Source organism: Chiroxiphia lanceolata, chromosome 21 (assembly GCF_009829145.1).
Source record: "Chiroxiphia lanceolata isolate bChiLan1 chromosome 21, bChiLan1.pri, whole genome shotgun sequence".
Taxonomy (NCBI): Eukaryota; Metazoa; Chordata; class Aves; order Passeriformes; family Pipridae; genus Chiroxiphia; species Chiroxiphia lanceolata.
Window position 1 is genome coordinate 5,429,346 of NC_045657.1, and position 25,477 is coordinate 5,454,822.

Consider the following 25,477-nt stretch of genomic DNA (forward strand, 5'->3'; position numbering starts at 1 on the left):
TGAAGGTGGCCAGATCATGGCTCTTGTCCCCTGCCCAAAACAGTGGGTCCCCTGCTTGGGCTGCTTGTCCAGGGCAGGTGAGAAACCACAGTGGTTGATGAGGGAAGAGCCAGGTCCCCATCACATGCACTGACACGCCTCTACTCAGTAAAATATTTATTCCTCCATTATTTCACAAGAGTTGTTTTTACAAAAGACCTTACAAAAATTTCCGAAACGCAGACATGCAGAAAAAAAAAACCAACAAAACAAAACAAAAAAAATCCACCATGGATCTTGTTACAAGTAATTGAAATGTACAAATAGAAAGGGGGAGAGAGATCTTAGATTACAATAATCCCTCTGTCCTGCTACCCCTCCATGGGTGCAATTTGTATCTCGTCTTGGTGAGTTCAGCACTGACTGACAAGCTGTGATAAGCTGCCAAGAGCACGGCGAAGGAGGGGCCCTAAGATTAGGAGCAAATGTTTTCAAATATATATATACATATAGATATTTAGTGAAGAAATATTTATTCCCTGCTTTTTTTAGGTTTACAGAAACGGCATCTGCAAACTATTAAATGGGTTTATTTTCATTAATGTTCTCAAAGAGGCAGCGACATTTATATCCCTGTGGTTTCATCTTGTATAACCGAAAAAAGAGCCCTGTGCTTTTCCATGGGAATAGGACCCCCCCCCCCCGGGCCTCCTCCTTCTGCCCCAAGGGTGTTTCTCAGGGTGGGTGATTTGATCCCCAGTGGATCCCTCTTCCCCCTGGCTTGGCAAGTCTCTGTGTGGTATGGGGAGCTGCTGGCATGGCAAATAGGGGAAATACCAGCCCTGGAAATAGGGATGGGGGCAAAGCATGGGTATTTAGGGTGACACTCCTCCCTGGGTGGGGTGGACAGTGTCAGTCAGGCTGTGCCCTGTCCCTACCTGCCGTGCTGGAGGAGGAGAAGGTGGTCATTCCCAAATAGATTGGGTGGAGCAGAGAAAGCTGGGGCTGGAGGCAGGATGGAGGGGCTGGTTCACCCCCAGCCAGAGGAGATGTGCTCCTCTCCTTGTTCTCCCATCAGATCTCCAGCTGAGTGCCCGGTGAGTACCCCTGGGTTGATGCTGCCTGGAGTGCAGCTGAGGGTCCCACATGTAGCTGCAGTGAGAGCCCCAGTGGGAATGGGAGAGGATGTTCCTGGGAGCTGTGGGCACTCAGGTGGGCACTTTGTTGTTGTGACACTTTCAGCCTTGGTGTCACAGACACCAAGGAGGTGTCACCTCCTATCTGGAGGAAGCACCTCAGCAGTTTCTCTGTTCATCCTCAGACCTGCTGCTACAGTCCCCAAGCCAAGCCCTTCCAGGCAAGTAGGGCTGGTGCCTTCTCTGTCTGGGCCACCCCTCTGAGCTGGTGGTGTCCCCACACCTGGCTGGTGGCATTTTGTGGTGGGTGAGGAAAGAGTGGCCTGGTTTCCAGAGGGTAACACCTCCATCCCTCTGGCTCGTTCCCCATTGCCACGGGACTGGCAGGGGAAGGCGGAGGCTGCGTCTCTCCGCGGCTCAGTCCCATGGGCTGGGGCGAAGCTGCCCCCACCATGTCCATCCCCCCACACATCCCACCTTGCAACCTCATTAGGCTGCACAGCAGGGTGGGACAAGGGGGAAACCATTTCCTCTCTGCAAAACCAAAGAAACCTCCCCCCGTGGAGTCGCCGGCCCCAGACCCCTGCTCACATCTGCGGAGCTGCCGACAGGGAGGCTGTGCCTCCGGAAGGCGAAGCCTTCGTTGGCACGAAGCGCTGGGAGCCGCCTACTCAGCTGAAACCCAACAGCTTTTTCCAATTTTCTCTTTCCCTGGGACGGTTCAATGACCTGGGGCTCTGCAGAATCACTGGCAAGCCCACCAAGGCAGGGCAGTGGTGCCTGCCTGGGGACTGGCGATGCACCCCCGGCTCACAGGAGAGCTCACAGGCTCCGAGAGAGGCTGGTGAGATGCTCCAGCCCTCCTTGCTCCTCTGGGAAGGAACAAAGCCTGATGCCATTGAATAGGCTACTCCTAAATGCAGGCAGCACAGTGCAGAGGGCTGGCTGGGACTGGTCGTGGCATGGGTGAGCCGTCAGCTTCCCAAAGTCGCAAACACTGTGGCTGGGGTTGTGCAAAGAGGTGAGCACACGGGTCAGCTTTGGCACTTGTGGTTGAGGGCCACAAGTCACAGCCTGGTGGAAAGGGGGGCTCGTGGTCCTCCCACCGCTGCACGTCCCCGCGGGAGGAGAAGACCCAAGAACTCTTTGGCTCTCTGGGTAAGATACCCAAATTGGTCAAATCCAATAGTCCAAGATCCTTCCATGTTTGGAAGCAAATTCTTGTTCCCTTGGCAAGTCTGTTTGTCCTCGAAGAGCGCGTGGGGGGTATGTGTGTGTATATATAGCCGTTATTATAAGGGTGTGCGGAAAAGCAAGTTTCTAACCAAGTTTGCTCCATATGTGGCTATAATTATGTGCCACTTCGGCCTGGGGACTGACTCTACCTTCAAAAGGGAAGGGAAGAGGAGAGAAGAGGTGCTGAGACACACTGGATGAGTGACATGTGTTGGGCAGGTGGCGGATTCGTCCTGGACCGGCACAGGAGCTCCACGTTGTATCCTGGATGAGGCCACTGGGCGGGCTTTGCCCTGGTCAGTTCACGGTCGGCACCTGGTTCTGATGGAGGCTGAACTCTTTGGCTTTGAGGCGCAGGCTGGCAATGCTGTTGGCCATGTTCACCCCTTGAGTGGGCGTCGCGGTCCCGCTGGAGCTGTAGGTGGGCACAGTGCTGCGGGGAGGGAGCAGGGAGGAATGAGGCGTTGCCCACGGAGAAGTCCCCATGCCCCTCGTGGTCCTGCCGGCTTCCCAGGCCAGACTGCCCCTTCCCTCTCAGAGATCTCCCACAAGAGCAGCCAAGGCTTCAGCATTTTTATGGCCGGCTGGATGTGGGAACCCCTCGAAGTATGCACCAGGAAGCCCTGCCTTGAGCTTTTGGACGAGATGGCTGGTCGTGAACAGCTGGGAACCAGAAGGGACCCATGTCACCTCCTGTGCCGAGATGTGGGAAGGGTCAGCATGAGGCCAAGCGAATCCCTTGCGAGTACCAGGGCCCCAAAATGCGTGGAGACAGAGAAGCCTGCTCAGCAACAGGCAGTGGGTGCTCAGAGACGAAAGGGGTTCCCAAAGCAAAGTCAGACAAGCTCGTTTTGGCCCTGTAAAACTCCCTAAATCCCCAGCAGCAGCACAAGGCTGCATTCCTACAGTGGACTGGTCCCTAGGCAGCCCTATGGCCACCTCCTCCTCAGCTCCTCCAGAGCCTCCACCTACCTGTACGGGGAGGTGCTGGTCCAGGACAGATACTCCGGGGTCAGTGCGGTGGGTCGTGGCGCCATGGGCTGCTCAATGGCTGCCTCTTGGCTGTAGGATTTGAGGAGTGATGCTGATCTGTTGGCCAGCATGGCCCTCTCGTTACGGCGAAACTTGGCCCTCCGGTTCTGAAACCAGACCTGCGTGGGGAGGGAAAGGGGTCAGCAGGGATGTCCCAAGCGTCTGTGCTACCGATCGTGGTCGTGTGCAGGATGAAACCAGAGAGGGGACAGTCCCTGCTCCCGCCTGGGGGCGAGGCAGAGGGTGTTGTTTTCTCCCACACAAACCTGTGCTCACCTGGACTCTCGCCTCGCTGAGGTTGACCCTCCTCGCCAGCTCCTCCCGCACGAAGGCGTCGGGGTAGTGCGTCCTCTCGAAGACCCTCTCCAGAGCCTGCAGCTGGCTGCTGTTGAAGGTGGTGCGGTTCCTCCTCTGCTTCTTCTTCCTCTTGGCTGCCCCACGGCTCGGGCTCAGGCTCTCACCTGTGGAGAAAGCACAGAAGAGGTCACGTGAGAGCCAGACCCGTGTGAGACCCCACAGACCCCACAGCCCAGCCAGGCTCAGTCCCTCCTGGAGGTCTGCACTCCCTGCGGGCACCTGGGACTCTGGAGGGAGCAGCATGTGTGCAACCCTGTGATCACCAGGAGAATCTAAACCTGTTCCGGGACCTGCAGGAGCTGAGGGTTAACCCCAATATTTGCAAAGACCTGCGGTGGTTTCACGTCTGGCTAAAACCACCTGGATCTGATTTTGAATACCGGTCTCTGTGGATTTTAGGGCAGCACTCGATCCAAACTGGGGACATGCCCACAGGGTGTCCTGGGCTCGGCTCATCCTAAGGCATTAGGTCAAGCTTTCCTGAACAGCCATGGAAATTCAGCACTAAAACACACCCAAGACGAGGGTCTAGGCTCCCACCTCCAGCACCCCCTGGAGCCCCAGCCATGGCATGTCCCCAGGGTGACACAGGACTGCAGCCAAGCATCTGCTCATCCAACCCCGGTCTTCAGAGCTCGGAACGAACGACACCGCGTCTCGCAGAGCTCAGCCTCCACAGTGTTTATTTCTGGCTTTGCTGGCTCATGGAAACATGAAGCTGAGGGTGTAGTTTGGTTTCTCAGTATTGATCTTGGGCTGTCAGCCAGGCTGAGATTAATCTCCTCTTTGTCACTAATATCATAAGGTTTAGGCAAGTTTATGAAGTCTTTTTCCGAGACACCCAGTCAGCTGCCTGCAAAGGCTTCATGGGGAGCACGACTCGCTGTCGTTCTGCCTTATGGAGGTACTGGTTAATGATTCTTTCTGTTAATAAAGCATCTGGATCCAATCTGTACCTACTGGTGGGAAAGCATTTTGGATTTATTTGAAATGTTAATAATTTTATGACATTCTGATTCATAGCAGGGTTATATTGGGGGTTTCTGCTCTATATCATTGCAGGGGCCACGGTGGCAGAACTCACCACTCCCTCAATATGCTCAAGAATTAAATACTTGCTAATAAGTTATTGTGGCACTTATTAAATAAGTGCAGGGTTTTCAGATGATACTCGAGCAACAAACAAAATCAACTGCAAGGGATATTAACTCTCCTGCTCCAAGACACCATCAAGCTGTTGAGCAGGAGGAAACTATGGGTTCCAAGATCTTTAAGGCCACAAAAACCATCTTGGGACCTTAATTCTTAATAATTCAAGCCGTGAAATGTCCACTGCTAAGTTTTGCATCAAGTTCCTAAGGGCCTTTGTGCCTGAGTACACCACTCTCAAGAGCTGTCCCATCCTGAGGATGAGCCATGAAGACCAGAGAAACCCCAGTATCTGCTGGCAGGGATGTGGAGGTGGGACCTGGCCACCACCTCCCCCCCCGTTCCCCATTGCCCAGGCACATGCAGGAATGCTGTATTTTGACCATGATGGGGCCAAACTGGTGGGACTTTGGGAAGAGGAGAGCACCCCTGGGTGTGAAGGGGAGGAAAAGGAGCTCTGTCCCCCTCCCAAGGCCTCGCTGCAGCTGCCAGCATTTCTCTGGGTCTTTTATTGTGTTGTAGGTGCATTTGGACCTTGGTTGAGCATCCCTTGGGCTGGAAACAGCCTGTGCTCTTGTATTTGGGACACGGCCTTCTCGGTTGGGTAAAGACAGGATGGACAGTGCTGTGCCTGAAATATGTGTGGGTTAGAGGCCCTTTCCCCAGCCAGGAAACCACAGGCTGCCCTTTGCTGCCGATCGTGTTTAAAGGCTCACAAATAAAATTCTCAGGATTCCCTCCAGCCCTTGTTCCTGCAGCTTCAAATGTTCTGCCAGTCTCTGCTTTCCAGTTGCCCCTTTTAGTTAAACTCCTTTTTTGGTCCTGTTTTCCCTTCAGCAAGCTAACGAGCCGCTGGATTAAAATACATGAAGTCCAGCCATGGTTGTCCCTGGGTTTTCTGGGAGCCTGGGACTGAAACGGGAACCATCAGGCTGGGAAAGAGCTATGGGATGTACCAGGGTGAGAGATGTTTCCTCATTGGGTTTATGATGACCCTGTAGGGCTTCTGGGGAAATGACAGACCACAGTTTGGTTCAAAACTTGCCATCACCAAGGACACCCACTGCCCTCGCTGAACCAGCAATGATTTCAACAGAACCCTAGGAAATGTATAAATAAAATTTATAAACCCTCTTTGGTTTCATCCCCAATTTAAACCTGGCTGTAGGACTTTTCCCTAAGTGATTGCTTCTCTCACCCACTCTAATTTGGCTGAAGACAAGGAGGAGGCGGAAATGTTTCTTAAATTAATTCTCAATCCAGTTCTGTAGGATCTGGCCACATTTCTGTCTGGTTTCTCTCTCCCCAAACCCATGGAGGGAAGGGCTAAATGGCCATGGGAGATGAGCATCGCTGAACAATTCCCATATGGGGCTGGCAGGCATGCTGGGATCGAGGTTTAAGACCAGAGTTGGGTCAGGATGTGTCCGAGTGCCAGTGGTTCCCAGGCTTTTTGAGAGCTTCAAACCCTGGGCCATGCCTCAGTTGGGGCATTTTGTTCAGCCCCTATTGCTGGTTTTAATGGAATAACTTTCCACACTTTTTCCAGGCCATCTCTGTATGGCAAGGAGGCAGCTCCACAGTTGGGGGGACTGCCTGGATCCTCTGCTCTGCTCAGGGATGAGCCTTGGAACAGATCAACACATCTTGTCCCCATTAGCTCAGGCCCTGCAGGGTTGTGGGACCAGATAAATGCCACCCTAATTGCTGGTGGTGTGTGTCTGACAGGTTTACAATGTACAGAGTTGGGCTGGATTGTTTCTGTCAGAAATGCTTTAACAGTCCCCAGCCAGCTTCCCAAAAATGAGCATTACTAAGTTCTCTGTGGTACCACAGAAGGAATGGGGAAGAGGATGGAGAGGGTGCCCCGAAGACCCTCTGCCATCTCACTGCCATCAGCAGGACTTGGATTTAACCAGACTCTCTGACACCTTGATGGAGGAATTGGAAACCATTTCCTCACCCCGATGGGCTTCCAGGAATAAGGGTTTGTAACTGCACAAAGTTAAACCCAGCTCACCACCATCGACGTTTTGCCCCAAAGCAGTGCCTGGGGAGGCTCTGGAGAAAGCCAAACCCTTGCCTTTGTCAATTACAATTTGGGGATTCGTTTGGGGCAGGGCTTGGTTGTCCGAGGTCAGAGGGGCTCCCGAGCCTTTTCCCCAGCCACCTTCACTGTATTTATCTTCCACTGATTACAGTTTCCACTGAAGGGGAAAAAAAGACGCAGGAGAAGGGGGAAAACCGGGGGATAACATTACTGAATAACGAAAGATGACGTGCGGGGGAGGATGGGGAGAGGGAGGTGCGGGGGCTCTGCACAGAGCAGGATGGGCCCGGACTTAAATTGCCCCAGTGTGTTAGGAAAGACATGAAACTTTCCCCCCATGATGTGGATGAGTTTTTGGGGTGCTGGATGTGCCCTAGGTAACCCCCAGCCTCCTCTCCGGGCTGCCCAGCCCCAGGCAATGCTGCCTGCCCAAGAACTGCGGCCAGCCCATGGGCAGAGCTCTGCCTTACAGGGCGCTGGGAGTCACCCCAAGCCCCTTCTCCAGGCGGGAGCACCGACGCTGGCAAGCCTGGATCACCCCACGCTGTGAACTGGGGAGTGAGGGGTCCTGCCCCATTTGCAAAGGCAACAGCCCCGCGGGGCAGAGCCGCGCTGGCTCAGCTGGGCACCAACCGAGCCCACTTTTCCAGCTCTTGCCTTTTCCCTCTGCGCTCCCATTCGTTTTCCATAGGAAGGACTCGCTGGGCTTGCCAAGGAGGGCCCCCACGCTGGCAGGGCCCCCAACCTCCCGCGCAGCAGCCGCCGAGTGCTGTAAAGAGGTAATTTTCACTAATTTCCACCGAGGCTCCGGCTCTGACTTACGACCTCCATTAGCACACGATAAACGGCCTCGGTGCAGCTGGGAGCCAGCCCCAACCAGTGCTGACATTCCCAGCTGCTCGCAAGCCTGAGCCACAGGGACACGGCGTCCCTGGGCAGGGATGCTCCCCTGGGATGGTTTTCAGGGATGGGCTCCATCACCACCAGTCTCTCTGTGGGGTGACTCCCCTCTGGACACCCAGTTTCTGGGGTTTCTCTGCAAAATGCTCATCCCGGAGCACGATGTCACCTCGCCCAACTGCCAGCCTGTCTCTCCCCCAGATGATGCTGCAGACCCTCTCCGTGTGCACCGCCACAGCCTGGGAAAGATTTTGCTGCATCCAGCTCTGACACTTGGCTTTGAGGTGCAAAAACCCCCCTTTTTCAGGGACCAGGTCAGAAGGGAGTGAGTTCAGCCCTCTCATGCAAAACAGCCCAGGCTACATCTCCTCCAACGTGTTTCATTTTCCATTGTGACACAGACCCCGCAGCCCCGAACAGTTTTCTGCCATTAAATTATTTCACACGTTTCATTTATTTGCGAGCAGTTTGCCAAAGACCTTTTAAGCTTTAAATTTTTCACACCCCCCCCCAGCCAAAATGATCAAATCTGCCGTACCATTTACTTCCCTTCTCCGCCTGGAATGGTATTTTTTTTCCCCCCTCTTTTCTTCTCGGATACAATTTAAGGGTTGAAATAGCCTGGAGGGAATTAGCTGTAAATTCTTCCTAAGACAAATAAATTCAGCCCTCTAAGTTTCTACGTTTTTCAAACTGTTGAGAGACGTTTTGGGTTTGTTTTACTTGAAATAATGATCGTGGCATATCTGACCCTCAGGCTGCGGCCAGCTCTAACTAAATAAATAGCTTTTATTAATTAAGGTTTATCCTTAACAAATAAAACCCCAATTTGATCTCGGCCGGCTGAATTAGCAAAAATAAACAACGGGTTCTCCGGGCACTTGATGTGGATTTAACAAATTAACGCTGGGCCTTCATCAGGGAAGCCACAGGGTGGTGGAGGTCTTTTACAGCCAAGAAATCCTTTGGAAAAACAATGTCTTTCGTTTCTCCCATGGTCTCTCTCGGTAAACATGTGCACTCCCTTCATCCCTTTAGACACTCGGGGGAAGCGAGGAGAGCTCCGGCGATGACGTGCGCCAGAGTTTCATGTGCAATTGTTTAACTTGTTCCTCTAAATCATGCGATGGGGAGGAAGCGTTTCCCCTTGGATTGCAGCGAGCTGGAGCGAAGCTCTGGGGTTTGGGAATTGCCCCTCCTCAGTGCCTGCCTGCTCCAGCTCCTTTCTGTCCCGTAACCGTCAGCTGAGACACCCGAAGGTGTGATTTGGGGGTGCATGGGCAGCTGAGCGCAGCTGCACCCCCCTTCCAGCAGCTACTTCCAGCTACTGCCCTGTCCTGGGACGTGGTTGGGGACAGTCTGGGAGCCTGAGAGGGGTTTGCAGGGAGGAGGGATGGCAGGAGGGATGGCAGGAGGGATGCTCCACAGGCCAGAGGGAAGAGAGACAATTATCCCTGTTCACAGGCACAGGCAGCACAGGGCTTATTGCAAAACTGATGGTGGGAGCTGCCTATGCCACTTACAGGTCTTAAATCTCCCCAGATCATCTTGGGAACCCTAGAGGGCTGAGAAGCAGCTGGAAAGCTGCCCCCTCATGTGTGCTGGGTCACAGAACTGTGGTTCTGTGTGCTTTCCTGCACCCACCAGTGAGCCCAGCCTGGGTGCACAGGACCAACGCAGCGTCACAGCTTGGGGGCAAAACCCTGTCGGCATAAATCTTGTTTTCTGGGTGGTTTCACACCCCTACTCAGGGGAGAAGCCCCTTGGGGCCACCAACCCCTGCCCAAGAGGTGTTGGTCCCGGCTTTTCTTGGCCCTCTCAGGTTCAAACCCATCCCCCTCACTGCTGGGAGCAGGCTCTGACCTCCTCATCCCAACCCACCGCCACTCCCTGCTCCCCCTCCAGCCCAACCCCAGCCTCATGAAGACCCTGGGAATGCTGGAGGCTCTGGGGGGAGGTTGAAGCCAGGGGGGTCCAAATATGCTGAGTCCGAAGGAAACTTTCTCGGCTCAAGTGGCGCACATGAAAAATTTAAGAGAGGGGCAAGTCTCAGCTACTGGAGAAACATTACAGCGAAATGTTTCCGAGGATGTTTCACCTCATTAATTGTGAAAAAACTGAAACGCTGACACGTTTTTACAGGCTGCCAGTTTTGCTGGGGGAAAAGTGTCTCTGTTAAAAAGGAGCAGCAAAAGCCTGAAACAAGAAAGAGGCCAAGGCTGTCCCGGGAGGGCCTTAGCCTGTGCTCACTGACAGGCAGCAGCAGACTGTTTTATGGTTATGGAGCTGCCTCTGCACCAGCCAGAAACCACCCAGAGCCTTGGTTCACTACCCCCAGCCACAGAGACACCCGGTTTTTGGGGGATCCTGCCTGGCAGTGCTGCAGCCCTGGGAATGTTCCATGCATAGCCTGCATGGAGCATTCCCAGAAGGAATGCTCCCCTGTGCCCAGAAGGCTTTTCCCCTCGCACCCCCAGATGCCGGGGATGTGGTGTCTGAGCACCCATCACAGCATGTCCAGCCAAAAGCTTGAGCAAGCTGGGAAGGTCTTGAAGAGCTGGCTGAGCCAACAGCATCCCTGCATCCCACTGGGGATGTGCCCAACCTGTGCTTGCAACCCGGTGGTGGCACTGAAACCTCTTTTTGGCTCATCCCCTTCTTTAGTGCAGCAAATGCATTGGGAATGGGATGCTTAGATGGGTACTGGGGACAGAAGGAACCTGAAAAGGAAGATCCCTGTGTTGTGGGACCCTGCTTCCCTTAGGGATGGTCCCAGCCTGTTATTAGCCACCAAATTCACTGGTGAGAGCTGTGAGTGGACTCAAAGCCACCTCTCCAGGAAGGGCAGCTGTGATGTATCTGCTGCAAAACCCAAGCACATGAGAGGGCCAAGATCAGGAGGTCACAATGATGAGGGAGGAAGAGAGGGGATGAAGGAGATGAAGAAGGGAATCAGGTGAGGAACCAGCCAGCTGAGCCACGTGTTGTGATTTAAACAGGATGCCCTGAAAGCTGAAAGCTGGTGAAATCCACACAGCTGCAGGTAGAGCCTTGAGGCTTTGACATGCCCAGCAGTCCAGGAACACTTCCCAGCTCTTCCCACCATGCCAGAGGCTCCTGCCCTGACTAGAGGCTCCTGCACAGCCCAGCACAGTGCTCACCCAGCCAAGCACAGGCCCCAGGAACGGTGTTCTGGCACGGCCAGCTCCTGCGTCAGCGGAAGCATTTAATGAATTAATTGCAGCCACATTCCCTGAAGGAGGAGGCAGGGTTGGTAGGATGCTGTCAAGGCTCAGGAAGGGGCTGGGGAACATCTTTGGCCACAAAGCTCTGGTGGGAGAAGGCTGAGCAGCACAAGAAATTCCCTCCCACTATCCCAGGGGTCTGGAGGAGAAAGCACCATCACCTGCCTTTTTCCTGGGGTGGGAACCACCCACGGACAGACCTTTGGAGAAGGTGACACAGACAGACCTTGCCACCAAGGCTCACAGCTCCAGGATGTTCCCGAGCACCCTGGCCCCGATCCCGACCCCGCACCGGGATCCAGACCACAGAGCCTGGCACCGCGAGCAGCCCCTGCCACAACCGCTCCAGGAACAGCCTTCAGAGCCTGCGACAGCGCTGGCGCCCGGCGCGGGGCGGGCGCAGCCCCTCGCTGTGCTTTCCCAGCCGCCTGACTCCCGCGCACCCCGGGAGCCGGAGCCGGGGCCATTGTGAGGGGCCGCAGGGCTCAGACTGCCTGGCTGCGCCCACCGACGGGTGGCACCGGCCCAGGGCATCCAGCCTGGGACCGGGAATGCCGAGCACATCCCTTGGGCTCGGTGGTCTGCGAGAGAAATGCTCCCTCCCGGGGCCGTGCCTGTGCGGCGGGTGACCCCGGCCTGGCGCGGGGATTTCGGGAGCTGCCAGGAGCATCCCGTGTGCTCGGAGGAGGCTGCGGCTGCAGCCCCACACAATGGGCTGTCCCGGCTCCAGCACTGCCATTGCCTCCATTGTGTCAGTGCTCCATGGGGATGGAGCCATGGAGGAGCTGAGCTGAGGGAATAGCTGGGGTGCTCCTCCCCAGTTAATACCCTGGTTTGCCCCTCAAGAAATGGCAGGGTAAGGACAAAATCCTCCTGGGAAAGTCCATCACGTGTGTGGGTTTGCTGGGGACGGTGGCACCGTGTCACTGCTGGGCTCGCTGGTGGCTTTGAGCTGCCAGGGCCTGGCAGGGTCTAGAATCTTCCCTGCTCATGGCAGGGGAACATGCACAGCTCAAGGGGGTTCACTCCCCTCTGGGGTTCACCCAGCTTGCCTGTATGGGGCTGGGGTCACACAGAGCCTCCAAAGACTCATCTGCGATGGTGTCAGTCTGGGATGTCCCCTGCAAACACCAAAGAGGGAGAGAGGAAACAGGACGGATACGGGGATGGGGTGCATGTTGTGCCACGGCTCCCAGCTTTCCCAAGGATGCTCCAAGAGGCCGTGTCAGACCAAAGGGCTCCCGAGGTGGACGCCTGTGGCCGCAGGGCTGGGGGTGGTAGGAGCTGAAGCCCTCACAGCACAGCCAAGAGCCTCGGGAAGAGACACGGCGGTGGGTTTGTCGTGCCGGTCTGAGCCAAGCACCGACCGACGGGGGAGCAGGAATTTTAATTTTGTTCTCCTGCGAATCTGCCAGCCCCCGCAGAGGAGGCCCAGGGACCAACAAAAGGCACTGGCTCTGCCCCAGCCAGCACCAGCCAGGAGCCTCCCCAGCGAGGAGACATTCTCCATGGGGCTTGCTTTCATCCTACGGCCAGGAGACCTTCTCGGGGCGGGATGAGACCAGTGCTTGGGCTGTCCTGCACCTTGCACTGCTGCAGCACCCAGGGATGCTCCCGGGGACACAGCCCCTGGGCACCCCTTGGGGATGCAGTGTCCATGCTTTCTCAGCTCTGGCTATGCCCTGTGTTAAAACAGCCAAGCATGGTGAGTGGCAGCACCGTGATGCCTCACAGATGTGTGAACAGTCCTCTGCAGTGCAGGGAAATGGCCAGCCTGGACCCCACAGCCAAAACACTGGGGTTTGGGTCAGCCCCAGACACTGCAACAAGGGGTCTGGGCAGAGGGAATAGCCTGGGTGGCTCTCCACAGCCATTGAGATGCCGGGATGGATGATGCCAGGATGGACAATGCCAGGATGGACGATGCCAGGTCAGACCCCACTGTGCTGCATCAGGGCTGAGCACAGCAGATGCTGCTTCCCCCCCCATCCTGCAGACCTTTTAGGCACCCTTTGGTGCATCCATGAGGCAGCTGTGGAGGTGCCAGCATCTCTTACATGTGGCCGCCTGACACAACAGGTTACACGGTTTGCCAGCAGGGCACAGGCACATGTAATTAATTAACACTAATGAGACTCTGGCGGGAGCAGCACCCGCCTGTGCTTGCAAAGCTCCACCAAAACCTCGATTTTAAGTGCAAAGTGGGTTTCCCCCGGGGCTGGGGAGGGGATGGGATGGCGGGTGCCTCGGGCCATCGTGGTGTCGAGAGCTCGCTGGGACTTCTGCTCAGTGGTTGAAAAATAAAACTGATCAGCCAGGGTTGCATAGCAGGAACGTTGTGTAGAGGGCTGGCTCCCAGCCAGGGACCCCTGGCATGGTGATCCCAGCCTTCCTCTCCTCCCCAGCCCCCCAAAAATGGTGATTTTTTGAAATTTAATAGGCAAAAGCCCAAGCAAGCCAGACCCAATGGCATCTGGCACAGAAACTCAACACCAGCCCACCGAGTTAAAGCACAGACCCCATTGCATCGGGGTCATTGCCAAGGAGGGGAAGGAGATGGGGAGGGACAGGGGGGAATGATGAGAATCCCCAGTGCCCCCTCCTGCTGCCCACTGCCACTGACCCAACTCCCCCCTCTTTTCTGAGGCCAAAAGGGTGTTTTTCACACCCAACACGCCACTGAGCACCCATTTGACCAGTGAGCACCAGCACCTGCTGAGAGCCCATCACACAACCACCACCAGTGTCCTGTGGCCGTGGACACCACCATGTCTGGCCAGGGTGTGGGGTGGGCGGGAGCCCCCGGCCAGGACCCCATCCCACCACCACTCCAAGGAGGACCCTCGTGGGCGCCTGCACGCACAGACGTCCTGGAAACCTTTGCCAGCGAGCAGCATCGCTGTCCTCCAGTCTGGTTTTCATTTGAGGTCGGTGGCCTCTCGCCAAATTTATTGTAAAACATTCATTTTAATAAGTGGCTCGTATCTTTTTTTTTTTTTTTTTTTTTTGACCCAGCCCGGTTAACTGTTTCCAGGTTAGAGCAGAACAGTGCATGGTGGGGATGGCAGGGACGGCAGGAACAGTGGGGACAGAGGGGACAGGATGGCAGGCAGGTTGCTGGGGGCAGGTGCCAGCCATGGGGAGGACACCAGGGGACACCTTGGAGATGTCAGGTTGAAGACAGCTGCATCAGGGTCCTCCTGACCAAAGCCCAGCAGAGCTGAGACCCTCACCCTCATCACCCCAAGCCTTCATCCCCTCTGGGTCCCCAGGGAGACCAAGCACCATCTTGCCACACTGGGCATCCCAACACTCATACAAACCCCATCCAAACTTAACCCCTGGTGGGTAATCAGGTCATGTCAAACACACGAAGGGCTTCGCGAAGTGGACGGTGCCTGGTAGTTTAGTTTCGACATTTGTTTTAAGTTTTATAAACCCCTAGTACTAATAGAAATGCTTCAGTGTCTTTTAATTTAAATGAAAACAGTTATTTTTTTAATTTAAAAATTCCCCTGAGGTATTTACAACCCCCAAATTACAGCCATGTGGCCGGCCCAGCTGAGAAAGTGAAATTGGTGAGGAGGGAGCGTGGCAGCTGCCCCGGCCCGAGCCCAGCCCAGCACAGCCCTGAGCAGCACCACGTAGTGTCTGTCCCCACAGCACCCACGTCCCCTCCACAGCACCCCATGGACGGATTCTGCTTCACACCTTTGCTGGGGACATGGGACCCCAGCTCAGGAGGTAACCAGCCCCCTGAGCTGCCAGCCACAGCTGTCCCCAGCAGGTTGGCATCCTTGTCTTTCCTGCCTGCCAGTGGGTTTGGAGACAGGAGATGCCCCTGCCTGTGACCCATCCCGTGCCCTCCTCAGCCATGCTGCTGCTGGACCAGGCTCTTTGCTCCCCAGGGCTGTGTGTGGGGTCCCCTGTGGGGTCCCCTGTGTGCTCCCTGCAGCATCACTGCCACTGCTACCCCCAGCTCAGCCCTGCAGCTATGTGACCCACCCAGTCCCTGCAGTGCCCTGACATCCCCACCCCAGCCCTGGCAGTGTCCTGTGCAGCTTGGGGTGCAACACAATCCCCCCCACCCTGCATGACCTGGGGTACAGCATAACTCCCCTGAATGGCTCAGTGCAACACTCCCTCCCCCTGCAATGCCCTGCACAGCTTGGGGTGCAGTGCCAGGCCCCCCATACACACATTGCATTGCCCTTTCCAACCTGGGGTGCAATGTAACTCCCACACACACACATATCGTACATCCCTGTATGACCTGGGGTCCAGTGCAATCCTCACCCCACCTGAGCAGCGCCCTGCATGACCTGTGGTACAATGCTGACCCCCTGTACATCTTGGGGTGCAGAGCAGCCCCCCTCATACACACACTGCCATGCCCTGTGCAGCTCAGGGCGCAACGCACCACCTCCCCAAATACGCTCTGCAATGCCCTGTACAGCTCAAGACACAACACAGCCACCCCCCTGATGCCCTGCACAACTCGGGGTGCAATCCACAGAGCCTGGGGTGGCTCGACCAGCTGCACCCCTCAGTCCCGGCTCTGTCCCTGGGCTCCTCCCCGCAGCCCCCGGCTCAGCTCCCGTGCGGGCTGGGAGTGCTGGGCTGTGCCCCCTCCCCAGCACCCCGCTGCCATGTGCTCCCCGCCGCTCCCCCGGCTCCCCTGCCATGTGCACTCCAGTTTCCTTGCGTGTGAAGCCTGCAGCCTCTCGGATTCAGTGGCTGGAAAGGATGGCGCCTCTCCACATCTGGTTCAATGCGCGAGCCTGGCGCCTGGCTTAGCCACAGTCTCCATTCAGAGACACACAGACTTTAATAGACTCATACAATTCTTCCTGATCTATCACTGCAGCCGCAGCTGAAAAGCTGCTTTATTATATGCACTCAAAGGGGGATGAGGAGGGAAGGGGAGGGGGCCGGCGGCTGGAGCTGCCGCTCTCTGAAGGTTCCCAGCCCGCCCAGCATCCCCCCGGGACCCGAGCTGCAGCCCCAGCCCCGCCCGCGATCCCAAGGGCTGTTTTCCCCCCAATCCCGCGTGAAGGAGCAGCACCGCAGCCTCATTATATCTCCTGCTCAATTAACACCCGCCGCCCTCCGAGCTGCCGTTTGCAGCCCGGCACGGATGGGGCTGCAGGGGAGGGGGTGGCCGAGGGGACCCCATTTGTCTCCCTGATGTCCCCAGCAGGTCCCAGCGCTGGGGCCGGTTTTCCCAGGGGAAGCACAGGGCAGGGAAGCGTCTGGTGAGGGATGCTCAGCATGGACAGGGCATTTCGTCACGCCGTGGGAAGGCTGGAAAACATCGCCCGCGGTCATGTGTCCCTCGGGCAAATGCAAACACTGGGAATGCCTCAAGGGCGAGGGTGGGATTTTTTTTCTTTTAATTCTCGGAAATTTAGGGTTGTTCAGTGAAAAACGACCTGGTTTTGCAGTACCAGAGCAGTGCTTGCTAACAGGCACTGGAAAAAAAAGCCTTGAAACCCTAAAAATCAGTCCTTCCTCCCTGACAGGGTTTGCCTTTCCCATCCTCCCTGTCCCGGCTAGGGTGACCAGGCAGGGGATGGCTGCCTCTGCCCATTGTACTTCCCAGGAAAAACCTGATCGGCATTAACCCTGGTCTAAATCCTTGCCCAGTCCCAGCTCAGCCCAGCCATAACCCACTGCCCTGGCATTTTAAAGGATGCTCTGAGCCTGCTCCGTAGCTCAGGGATCCCATCCCGGAAGGATAATTCCTTCCAGCTGCTGCTCACACTGCAGGGAGGGGATGAGGTGCCATCCTGGGGACACCAAGCCTCTGCCAGGGCCAAAGCACCTGGGTCCCATCCTGCTTCAAACCTCATCCCTTCAGCTCCCTGATTTTAGAGCTCTGGGGGGATAATTCCCCGTGGCTCGGGAGAAGGGGTGATCAGCCCCACTCCCTGGGAGAGAGGAGGGTTTCTAACTAGGCAGCCTCAAAGCCCCAAATCATTTCATCAGCCTCCCAGCTACAGACACACACCCAGGCTCTCTTAAAATGCTGATTCGTTGAAATTCACCCATCTTGGCTGTGCAGAGTCGAAATTTCATATTTTTCCTGTGAATCAGCCCCATTCCCTGAAATAAGAGCCCAAAAGGAGAGGGGAAATAGTCTTGCACTGAGCTGTTCCTGGTCGAGTGAGCCCAGGGGGGATAGGGAAGGTGTCCCCACACCCCAGCACCCTCCTGGGCTGGGCATGGCTGTGCCACAGGGCATCTGAGCTGCTGGGGATTAAAGCACATCAGTGGCTGCTGCCAGGGCTCCCAGGGGAGTGGGGCAAAGCCCCATGTCCCCAACACACACAGGACCCCCCCCACTGTCCCCTCCAGGCCCTGTCGTGCAGTGATTTTCCCTGTGTTCCTGTGCCCTTTCCCTGCTGGAAAGGGGCTTGGAAAGGAGCATCTGCCACAGCAATGCCTGCCAAAACCCAGCTCACCGGGGGTGCTGAGGGGAGAAAAATCCCAGCGAGGAGAAGTCAGGAAGAAAATTGATTTTCCTGCCCTCCTGGCCGAGCCAAGGCTGCTCTGCCTCTTGGGCTCCCCCAGCAAGAGGGGACCCATCTCCCCAGGCCCTGGTTTTGCCTTTTTTTTCTCTTCACCCTCTGGCAGCAGCTCCCCCAGCACAGATGTGAGCATGTGTGGGGACCCCGCTGAGCCCTGCAGGCGCTGCAGAAACAAACGTGCCGGTATGTATTTCCCTGTGCCCCTGGGGAGGGCTCAGCGTGGGCAGGGCGCCTTCCTGGGGCCCCCGTTCCGACCCAGAGCCCCCCAGGGCTGGGGCAGGGGGAGCCTGGAGCCCAGGTGGGCGTGTTCAGCCCATCTGGGGCCAAACTGCCCCCAAATTGGAGCCCTGGTGTCACCAGTCAGTAGGAGCCTGACAGCACCTGAGGGCACAGAGCATTCTCCGTGTCCCCATGGGAGGAGCCGGATGGTGAGAGGGTGTCACTGTGGGAGGAGCAGGATGGTGAGTGTGTGTCACCCTTCAAGGCTGGAGGGCACAGGGAAGCACAGAGCAGTGGTACCAAGGTAACCCCCATGCCAGAAGCTCCACGAGACCTGGGGTCTCCCAGCCATGACCCTCATCCATCCCTGCCTGCACCTGGTAGCAGTTGGTGCTGCTCTGGCTGGTTTTGGCAGGGCTTTGACCCAACTCAGCCTCTTATCCGGCCTGTGCCACAGGAAAGCATCACTCCCAGCCCACTGAGGTTTTTGGATAGACAAGACCTGGGGAACCAGTTTCTCCTCATCCATGGGACAGGGGGACCATGTGCAGGACAGCGGGTCCCATGGCAGTGACACAGGATGAGAGCCATGGTGAGGGGGTGTCCCACATTAGGGAGGGGTACAGGGTGGGTCCTTTCCCATAGCCCACTTTTTTCCTGACTGGGATATGCTGGGCTCCCTGTGAGTGGCTGGAAACCTTCTGGGTGAGCTGGGACCTGTCAGGCTCCCCATCCATCCACCCATCCATCCCTCTCCTGTCACCAGCCTTGCACTAAGCACAGACAAATGGGGAGGGCTGGGAGGTGGGCTGGGGCAGGAAGCTCCCACGTGGATTAACTGGATCAAGACACACTGATGCTACACTGGGGACCTGCCAGCACTGGGCACTTGGCAAGTGCTGTCCTCTCCCCTGGGGACAGTCCTGCTCCAGCAGCTCCACGGGCACCATCCTTGCATGGAGAAAAATCCCTTGTCTTAGGGTCTGCAGCCCTCAGAGCCCTCCAGACAGGGAAATGTCCCCAGGCAGGTGCTGGGGACAGGAAGGTGATGGTCTGGTCACTGAGAGCCACGTCCATGCAAGGATGGCTCCTGTCCCAGTGCCACCCATCCCAACTGCACTGGCCTTACAAGGACTGAGACGGCTCACCTCCCCCTCTGCTCTGGATGCCACCGTTCCCAGCTCTGCCACACAGGGACTGTCCCCATCGAGGCCCTGCAGGAGGTCTGCCAGCCTGGGAGGGCAGCCAGGCACCCTCAGCTGGTGCTGTTTTGGGGAGCAGTGAGGGATGATGGGTGCTGTAAACACTGCACTCCAGCCTTGCTGCCCATCAGCAGGATGTGTCCCCCTCCAGTGCATCCCAACCTCATCCCACAGGCCAGGGCAAGCAGGTCATGGTGCCACCCTGTGCAGCAGGGGTGCCCCTCCTTCTGGGCACAAAAGCATGAGAACCTTTCCTTGGAGAGTTGCAGCCACATCTATCAGATACTTCTCAAAGCCTCTTCCCCTGCCTCAGAGGCTGAGTCGGGGTCTCTACACCCCTGTCTGTCCCTGACCAGTCATCCAGAAACCATGGAAAGCTTCCCAGCACAGAGGTTTGCGGGATTTCCAGCAGTTTTGGGGCTGTGGAAGGCAGATGGGTGCTGGAGAGAGAGGTCTAACAGGTCTGGGGTTACAGGGCAGGGGAGCCCCGACTGGCTCCCCATGGCCCAGTGTCGCTGGCCCAGGGCTCTGTGTTTTCCTGAGCGTGGCACAGGGTATCAGCCAGGAGTTAGTGATGCTGGGTTTAACAGCAGCAAAGCAGAGGTCCCAGGGAAAGCAGATCCCCAGGGACACATCCCAGCCATGGTGTTACAGGGCAGCCAGAAGGGCCAAGGTGTCCCTGAGCTGTGCCCCACATCCAGTGGGGACAAGTGGCACTTAGGAAGAGAAGCAGAACCAAACTGTGCCCTATGAGGCAGGACCAGCATGGCTCCTGGACTGGGACACCATGGGGACATCAGCTGGGATAGCTCTGCCTTGAGGAAGGTGCCTGAGCCCTGGGAGCAGCTTGGGGCTATCTGGGGCAGTCAGCCACTGCTTGATCCCAAGAGCAAGTCCCTTTTCCACTGATATCAGGTCCCTGTCCCTCCCTGCCTCGCTTCTCCCTTTTCAGCTGCCCTGGTTTACATAATTAAAGCCAATTTGCTGTGACAACATCTTAATCCCCTCTGCACCCTTGGGTGGAGCCTCTTCTCTCCTCTCACTTCATCACTGCTCAGCTCAGCATCCACACAGCCCCAGGGTGGGTCACAGAGTTGCAGCCACCCTGGGGATGAGCAAGGGGCTGCAGGAGCTGTTCTGTAAATGGGATACCCAGGAACCACCACACCTCCCCATCCCACTGCCTGGTCCCAGTGGCTGCAGCCAACTGGGCAACACATGCCTGCCCCATGCTGAAGGATCCCCTCAGAGGGGCCATCGTCCTTCTTCCAAGCTTGGCTGTGACAAAAGTGGCTCTTTCTGAGTTTTCAGCCCCGAAGCGGCTGCCGGAGCCAGCGCCCGACTCCCTCTCCCATCCCCAGGCGGCACCAAAAGTAAGTTCATTGTTTGAAAAGCCATCAGTCAAGGCTTGCTGGCTAAAATTACCCTCCTGCTTTATCATCTTGAGAACATTAAGGGCTGTTGTTAACAGATGTTTCGCGTTACACATTATTTGTTAGTCTAATGAAAGGAGGTGAACAAGCTTTCAAGACCTCAGAAGCTGTGCCGAAGGTTTTCGATGGGAGGCTGTTGCACCGCTCCAGGGGAGGATGAAGATGAAGATGAGGACAGGGACAAGCTCTCACCACCCTGTTGACTCTTTCTTGCTCTTGCCTGGCTTGTGGGATTTCTGATTTTTTCGGTGTCGTGAGAGCAACGTGTTGCTCAGATATTTATGCTCTTCTTCCAGGAGGATGCACTGGGTGCCCTCAGGGCCAGTTTGGGGCTGGGGCCAAGGCAGGGGCTGAGCAGTCCCTTGGCTGGAGGAGGAGGTGGGGATGGCTCTGGTTCTTGGTGCCAGCAAGAAGGGATGTACTAGCCCTGCAAAGGGACTGTGGAAGGGCTGCTTCTGGAGGAGAGGTGTGCTGAGGGCCCCAGACATGGGGCTGCCCCCAGCCACCCTCTCCAGTGGGAAGGTCTGTGGGACAGAGGTAATGAATGAGAGCAGGAGGGGGTTGAATCCCCTTCTGCAAAGAATAAAACCCTGCCCCAAATTTCTCCATCTCTGCCAGCCTCTGGAACAGAAACCCCCTGCTGCTGCTTCCCTGGGGAAGGGGAGGGAGTTCTGTCAAGGTTGCAACCTGCTGAGCACAGCCTGGGGCTGCCTAAAGCATCCCTGTGCCAGCGCTGCCAACACACCCCCTGGCCTGCAGCAAGCCCTGCTCTTCACAGGGGTACCAGCAGCTTCACAGCAGGTTCAGGGCTGCTCTTGCTCCCTAACAGGTTCCCAGATGGAGCACAGAACCACATCCTGCAGAGACACACTGGGGTACTGTGTCCACTTGTGTTCATAATAAACCCACTGCCACCGACCTTTGGGGCTCCAAACTTGCATCTGGCAGAAAAAAAACCCCAAGATGGTGAAGAAGAAGACGAGAGAAAATGCTGAGAGGCTGTTTTACTTCAGGATGCCAATAAAAGACAACGTTACCAGTAAAAGTTCCTCTGCTGTCATCGCGTCGATGCCGAAAGCATCGCAGATGTGTAGCAAAAGGCTGACGCTCACAAAGGCAGGGCAGTTGCCTCAGATTTTGCATCTGGGATTTTGAGTCTACCCATCTCAATTTATGAAACTGCATCCCAGTTAAGGCAGTGGCCGCAGGTAACGGGTCTCAAAGGTCGATGTTTGCATGGGTGCAAGTTTTTGACTCTGTCTTCTCATTCTCTTCTTGCCCGCTGCTCTTAGGTGTTCTTCTCTCCAGGTAGGACCAAGGGAAGAAATGCTTCTGCTCCTGGACAGCCTGTCAGAGCATCCCAGATGCTGATGTGTTCCTCATCCCTGCAAACTCACCCTAACAGGTGCTAATGGGAAATATCTCACATGGGCCAGCAGTGCTGGGATCTGCAGGCGCCAAACCTCCTGGGCCTCTGCCCCAGGAACAGTGGGCTTTTTGGTTGAGAAATGGGCTTGTAGTGACTCAGGCAGGCCCCTTGCCTCTCTCTCTCTGTTTTTTGCATCAGACCCAGTCTCCACTGAGCTCTTTGGGTGCATTAGGAGCTCAGCAGGGCAGTAGTTACTCTGCTGTTTTGCAGACAGCCCTGTGACACCAGCCGAGTGCTGCGGGCTGGGCTGGGTTTCCCAAAGCTGTGCTGATCCCACAAGGAATACTGTGCCCCGTACAGTCCCATCACTGGGTGAAAACCAGCCCAACAGTCCCACAGGCAATGTGAGAAGTACAAACAGAACCCAAGGGAAAGGGAGGGCGGATGGAAAATAACGCTGAAAATACCAGATACCATCCCAGAAACACAGCGCCCAGCCTCACCCAGCCCTCAGCATCCCGGGCACAGGCAGGCTGGGGGCTCGGTGGGGCTCCTCCATGGAGGAAAGAGGTTGTGCAGGGAATGAGATGTGGGTGGGAGAAAGATGCTTCAAACCTGCCTGCAGTGTGGGAACCCCGGGAGGGGACAGAGGGAGCACCCGGGGGGAGGTTCCCCACTGGGAACCCTCTCTCACCACAGGTCTTGGCAGCCTCTGGAGTGGGCTGAGCCCCCTTCACGGCCACAGCTTCCCAGGTGAGCTGTGCACCCTGGCCAGGCACGGGGCAGGCCCTCGGCAGGGCCATCAGCACCTCAAGGCTGTGCTCTGGGGGCTGCAGAAAACGAGCTCAGGGTACCACAGCCCAGCCAGGAGGCAGGTTTTGGGGATGTCGCCCCAGGGTGCCCTCGCGGTGAGCCTGGGGGGTGGCGGGGCTGCACTCCCACTCCACGCTCTGCCTCCCCTCCGTCACCTCTGTGCCCCGAGGTGACACCCGCCTCCGGCGGGGGGGCTCTGGCGGCTTGTCGGCTGCCCCTGGACCGAGGCTTTGCCCCAAGGACGGGGCGAACCCTCCTCGCCCCCACCCCAAGAGCGGAGCGGGGATGCGCGGGGCCGGCGGAGCGGCGCGGAGGGTCGCGGGCGAGATTGTCCCGTTAGAAACGTTAAACCCCCGGACAGGACCCAGCGCCACGAAGCCGCGTCCCGGGTCGATCCCCGTCTCCTCTCCGAGCCCCGGCTCTGTCCCCCTGGCCCGGTGCTGCCGGTGCCGCCGGCCCGGAGACGCGCAGCGGCGGCCGCCGGGATGAGACCCGCTGCGTCCCGGTCCCCACGGCCCCGCCGGGCCGCCCCCGCTCCCCGAGCCCGGAAACCGAGGTGGGGAGCTCCGGGGGCAGGGGGGACCCCGCAGGCCGCCCAGGGACGCACCGACTTCCCGGGAACGTCCAATACCCGGTACCTCCGCTGACGGCGGGGAGGCGGCCGGTGAGGGGTCCCCGTGCCCCCTGGCCCGGTGCGGGGTTTCTTTCACACGGTGCGGGGTCTCTGACCCCGGTGCTGTGTCCCTGTCCCCCGGTGCGGGGTCCCTGTCTCCCAGTGCGGGGTCTCTCTGTCCCAGCCGTCGGGGTGTGGGCACCCCCGCAGTTCGCTCTGACGGGAGTCACCCCTCTCCTCTACCTCCTCTACCCGCTCCCCGATTCACCCCAAACCCCGCTGCGGGGAGACACCGACCCCCCTTTGTCCGCCATGCCCGGCCCGCGGCAGGAGGGACACGGCGGGGACGCCCCATCCCCGAATCTGCCCCAGCCCGGGGGAGCCCATCCCGGGGCGGCGGGGACTCACCGTCCTGGGGCGCTGCCTCGCTGCCGCTGCTGCCTCCCGACGGCTCCGGGATGGCCTTGCCGCCACCGGCGGGCGGGGGACCGGCCGCGGGGGTCCCGTTCATACCGGCCGCCACCTCCTCCAGGTCGAGGAGGTGGCTCACGCTGAAGTTTTTCCGGCTCTGAGGGTTTTCGGGCGGCTCCGGGCCGCGCACGGCGCCGGGGGCGAACGGCTTGTCCATGGCGAAGGCTGGCGCCGAGTCCATGGCTCCCACCCCCAGCCCGCAGCCCACCCCGAGGTGCCGGGCCGCTCCCCGGCCCCCTTCCCCTTCCCCACCCACCCCCCCCAAAAAAGAGAAAAAAATAATAATAATTTTTTTTTTTTTTAAATAGGGTGGGAGAAAAAAATCACGGCTGCCCTGCGAGTCCGGCTCCCTCCCCAGCCCCTGTTCCGCCTTGTGCTGACGTCTGGGGAAAAAACCACGCTCCCAGCCCAAACTTTCTTCCCCTACTCTTTGCTCTGGAGCTGTTCAAACAAACGCCCCTGCTCAGAGCCGAGCGGGGCGGCCCCTCGCCCCCCCCCAGCTCCGCGACCTGCCCCCCTGCCAGGGGCCGAGCCCCGCCGGCAGCCAAGCCGCGGAAAGGGGGGGGCAGAGAGGGAGGGAGACCCGCTTCTCCCCCCCCCTTACCCCAACCACATCACTCACCCCCCCTCACCCTGTTTTAAGTGCTTCTATCAACAAGTGTAAGTGGCTGCGCTCCGTGGGGAGGGATGGGGTGGGTTGGGAGAGGGGCTGGAGGGAGAGGTGACCCGCGGGTTAGCGGGGGACACGGCCCCCCTCCACCTCCAACCCCCCCCCCCCTCCTCCGGTCCCCATCAACCCCGGAGCAAGGTCACCTCTCCTGGGAAAAGCCTGGCTCTCTCGCCTTAATGAGATAATTACGTCCTGCACCACAGTTAAAAACTCATAGGCTGCTTCCCTTGGGGTTAGAAAGAAACCTCCCTAATGAAAACCAGCCACCGGGAAAAAGGAGTTTTTCCTCTTTAAAATTATATATATTTATATATATACACACAGAGATATGCAGGGAGGAGGCGGTGGGAGGGAGGGAGGAGGGCAGAGCGTGGGGCTGGTTGCTGGTGTCCGGAGAGGGCTGGGCTCGGGGCGATGAGCAGAAATCGAAGAGGTTAACAGTTATTATTCCTTCCCCTCGATTCCAGCCGCTCTCCTGCCCGCCGCTGCCGGCACATATGGACGGGGCTGTGCACACGCAGGGTTCCACGCGAAATCTCCCAGCTCTGAGCTCATAAACATCCCCGCTCCAGCGCGACCGAGGGAGGCAAACCCCTGGCTGAGTTATTTTAACATTTGTCGAAAGCTTTTCTTGCGCTCTCTTCCCCTTCAAGTCGGAGGCGTGCAGATTTTTAAGCCAGCCAGTGCTGCCAAATCTGATCTTCCTGACAGGGAAGCAGCTTCCCAGAGCTCTCCAGCCTGGAAGGGGTGTAGCTGAAGGCAGATTTTGGCTCTCTCTGACTCTGCGGGGGGCTCCTCCAGTGTGCAAACAAGCCAGCCTAACCTCCCTCCCCCCCTCCTTTTTCTTTTTTGGGTCCATTTGTTGGTTCTATCGGTCCAATTTGTTGGCCTGAGGGGCACTTCAGGAGTTGGCTCTGGTGTCTGGTTCTGTCCCCTTGGCTGTGTAAATCACGGGCTGGTGTCACACAGCACCAAACCTGACAGAGCTCAAGGAGCCTTTGTATGATACTCTCGGGCACAGGGTGTGACCCTTGAGGATGGTCCTGTGCAAGGCTAAGGGTTGGACTGGATGA

The 25,477-nt window shown here is 57.4% G+C and overlaps 1 protein-coding gene across 1 annotated transcript; it reads right to left on the reverse strand.

Annotated features, from left to right (window-relative positions):
- Positions 1-1,680: 1,680 nt before the first annotated feature.
- On the reverse strand, positions 1,681-23,915 carry PRRX2 (paired related homeobox 2). The gene is made up of 4 exons (XM_032708591.1): positions 23,672-23,915; positions 3,660-3,844; positions 3,324-3,502; positions 1,681-2,784 (listed from the first exon to the last, which is right to left on the reverse strand). The coding sequence occupies exons 1-4, from the start codon at positions 23,913-23,915 to the stop codon at positions 2,649-2,651; spliced, it is 744 nt and encodes a 247-aa protein (XP_032564482.1). The 3' UTR covers positions 1,681-2,648.
- Between the last annotated feature and the right edge of the window lie 1,562 nt (positions 23,916-25,477).

Bases quoted from the DNA above. Each gene is read 5' to 3' on its own strand.
- PRRX2 (XM_032708591.1), bottom strand. From the start codon at position 23,915: ATGGACTCGGCGCCAGCCTTCGCCATGGACAAGCCGTTCGCCCCCGGC. The intron at 3,845-23,671 runs GTGAGTCCCCGC...CTTTCTCCACAG, and splicing joins CGAGGCAGCGCCCCAGGACG to GTGAGAGCCTGAGCCCGAGC. The intron at 3,503-3,659 runs GTGAGCACAGGT...CTCCCCACGCAG, and splicing joins TCAGCGAGGCGAGAGTCCAG to GTCTGGTTTCAGAACCGGAG.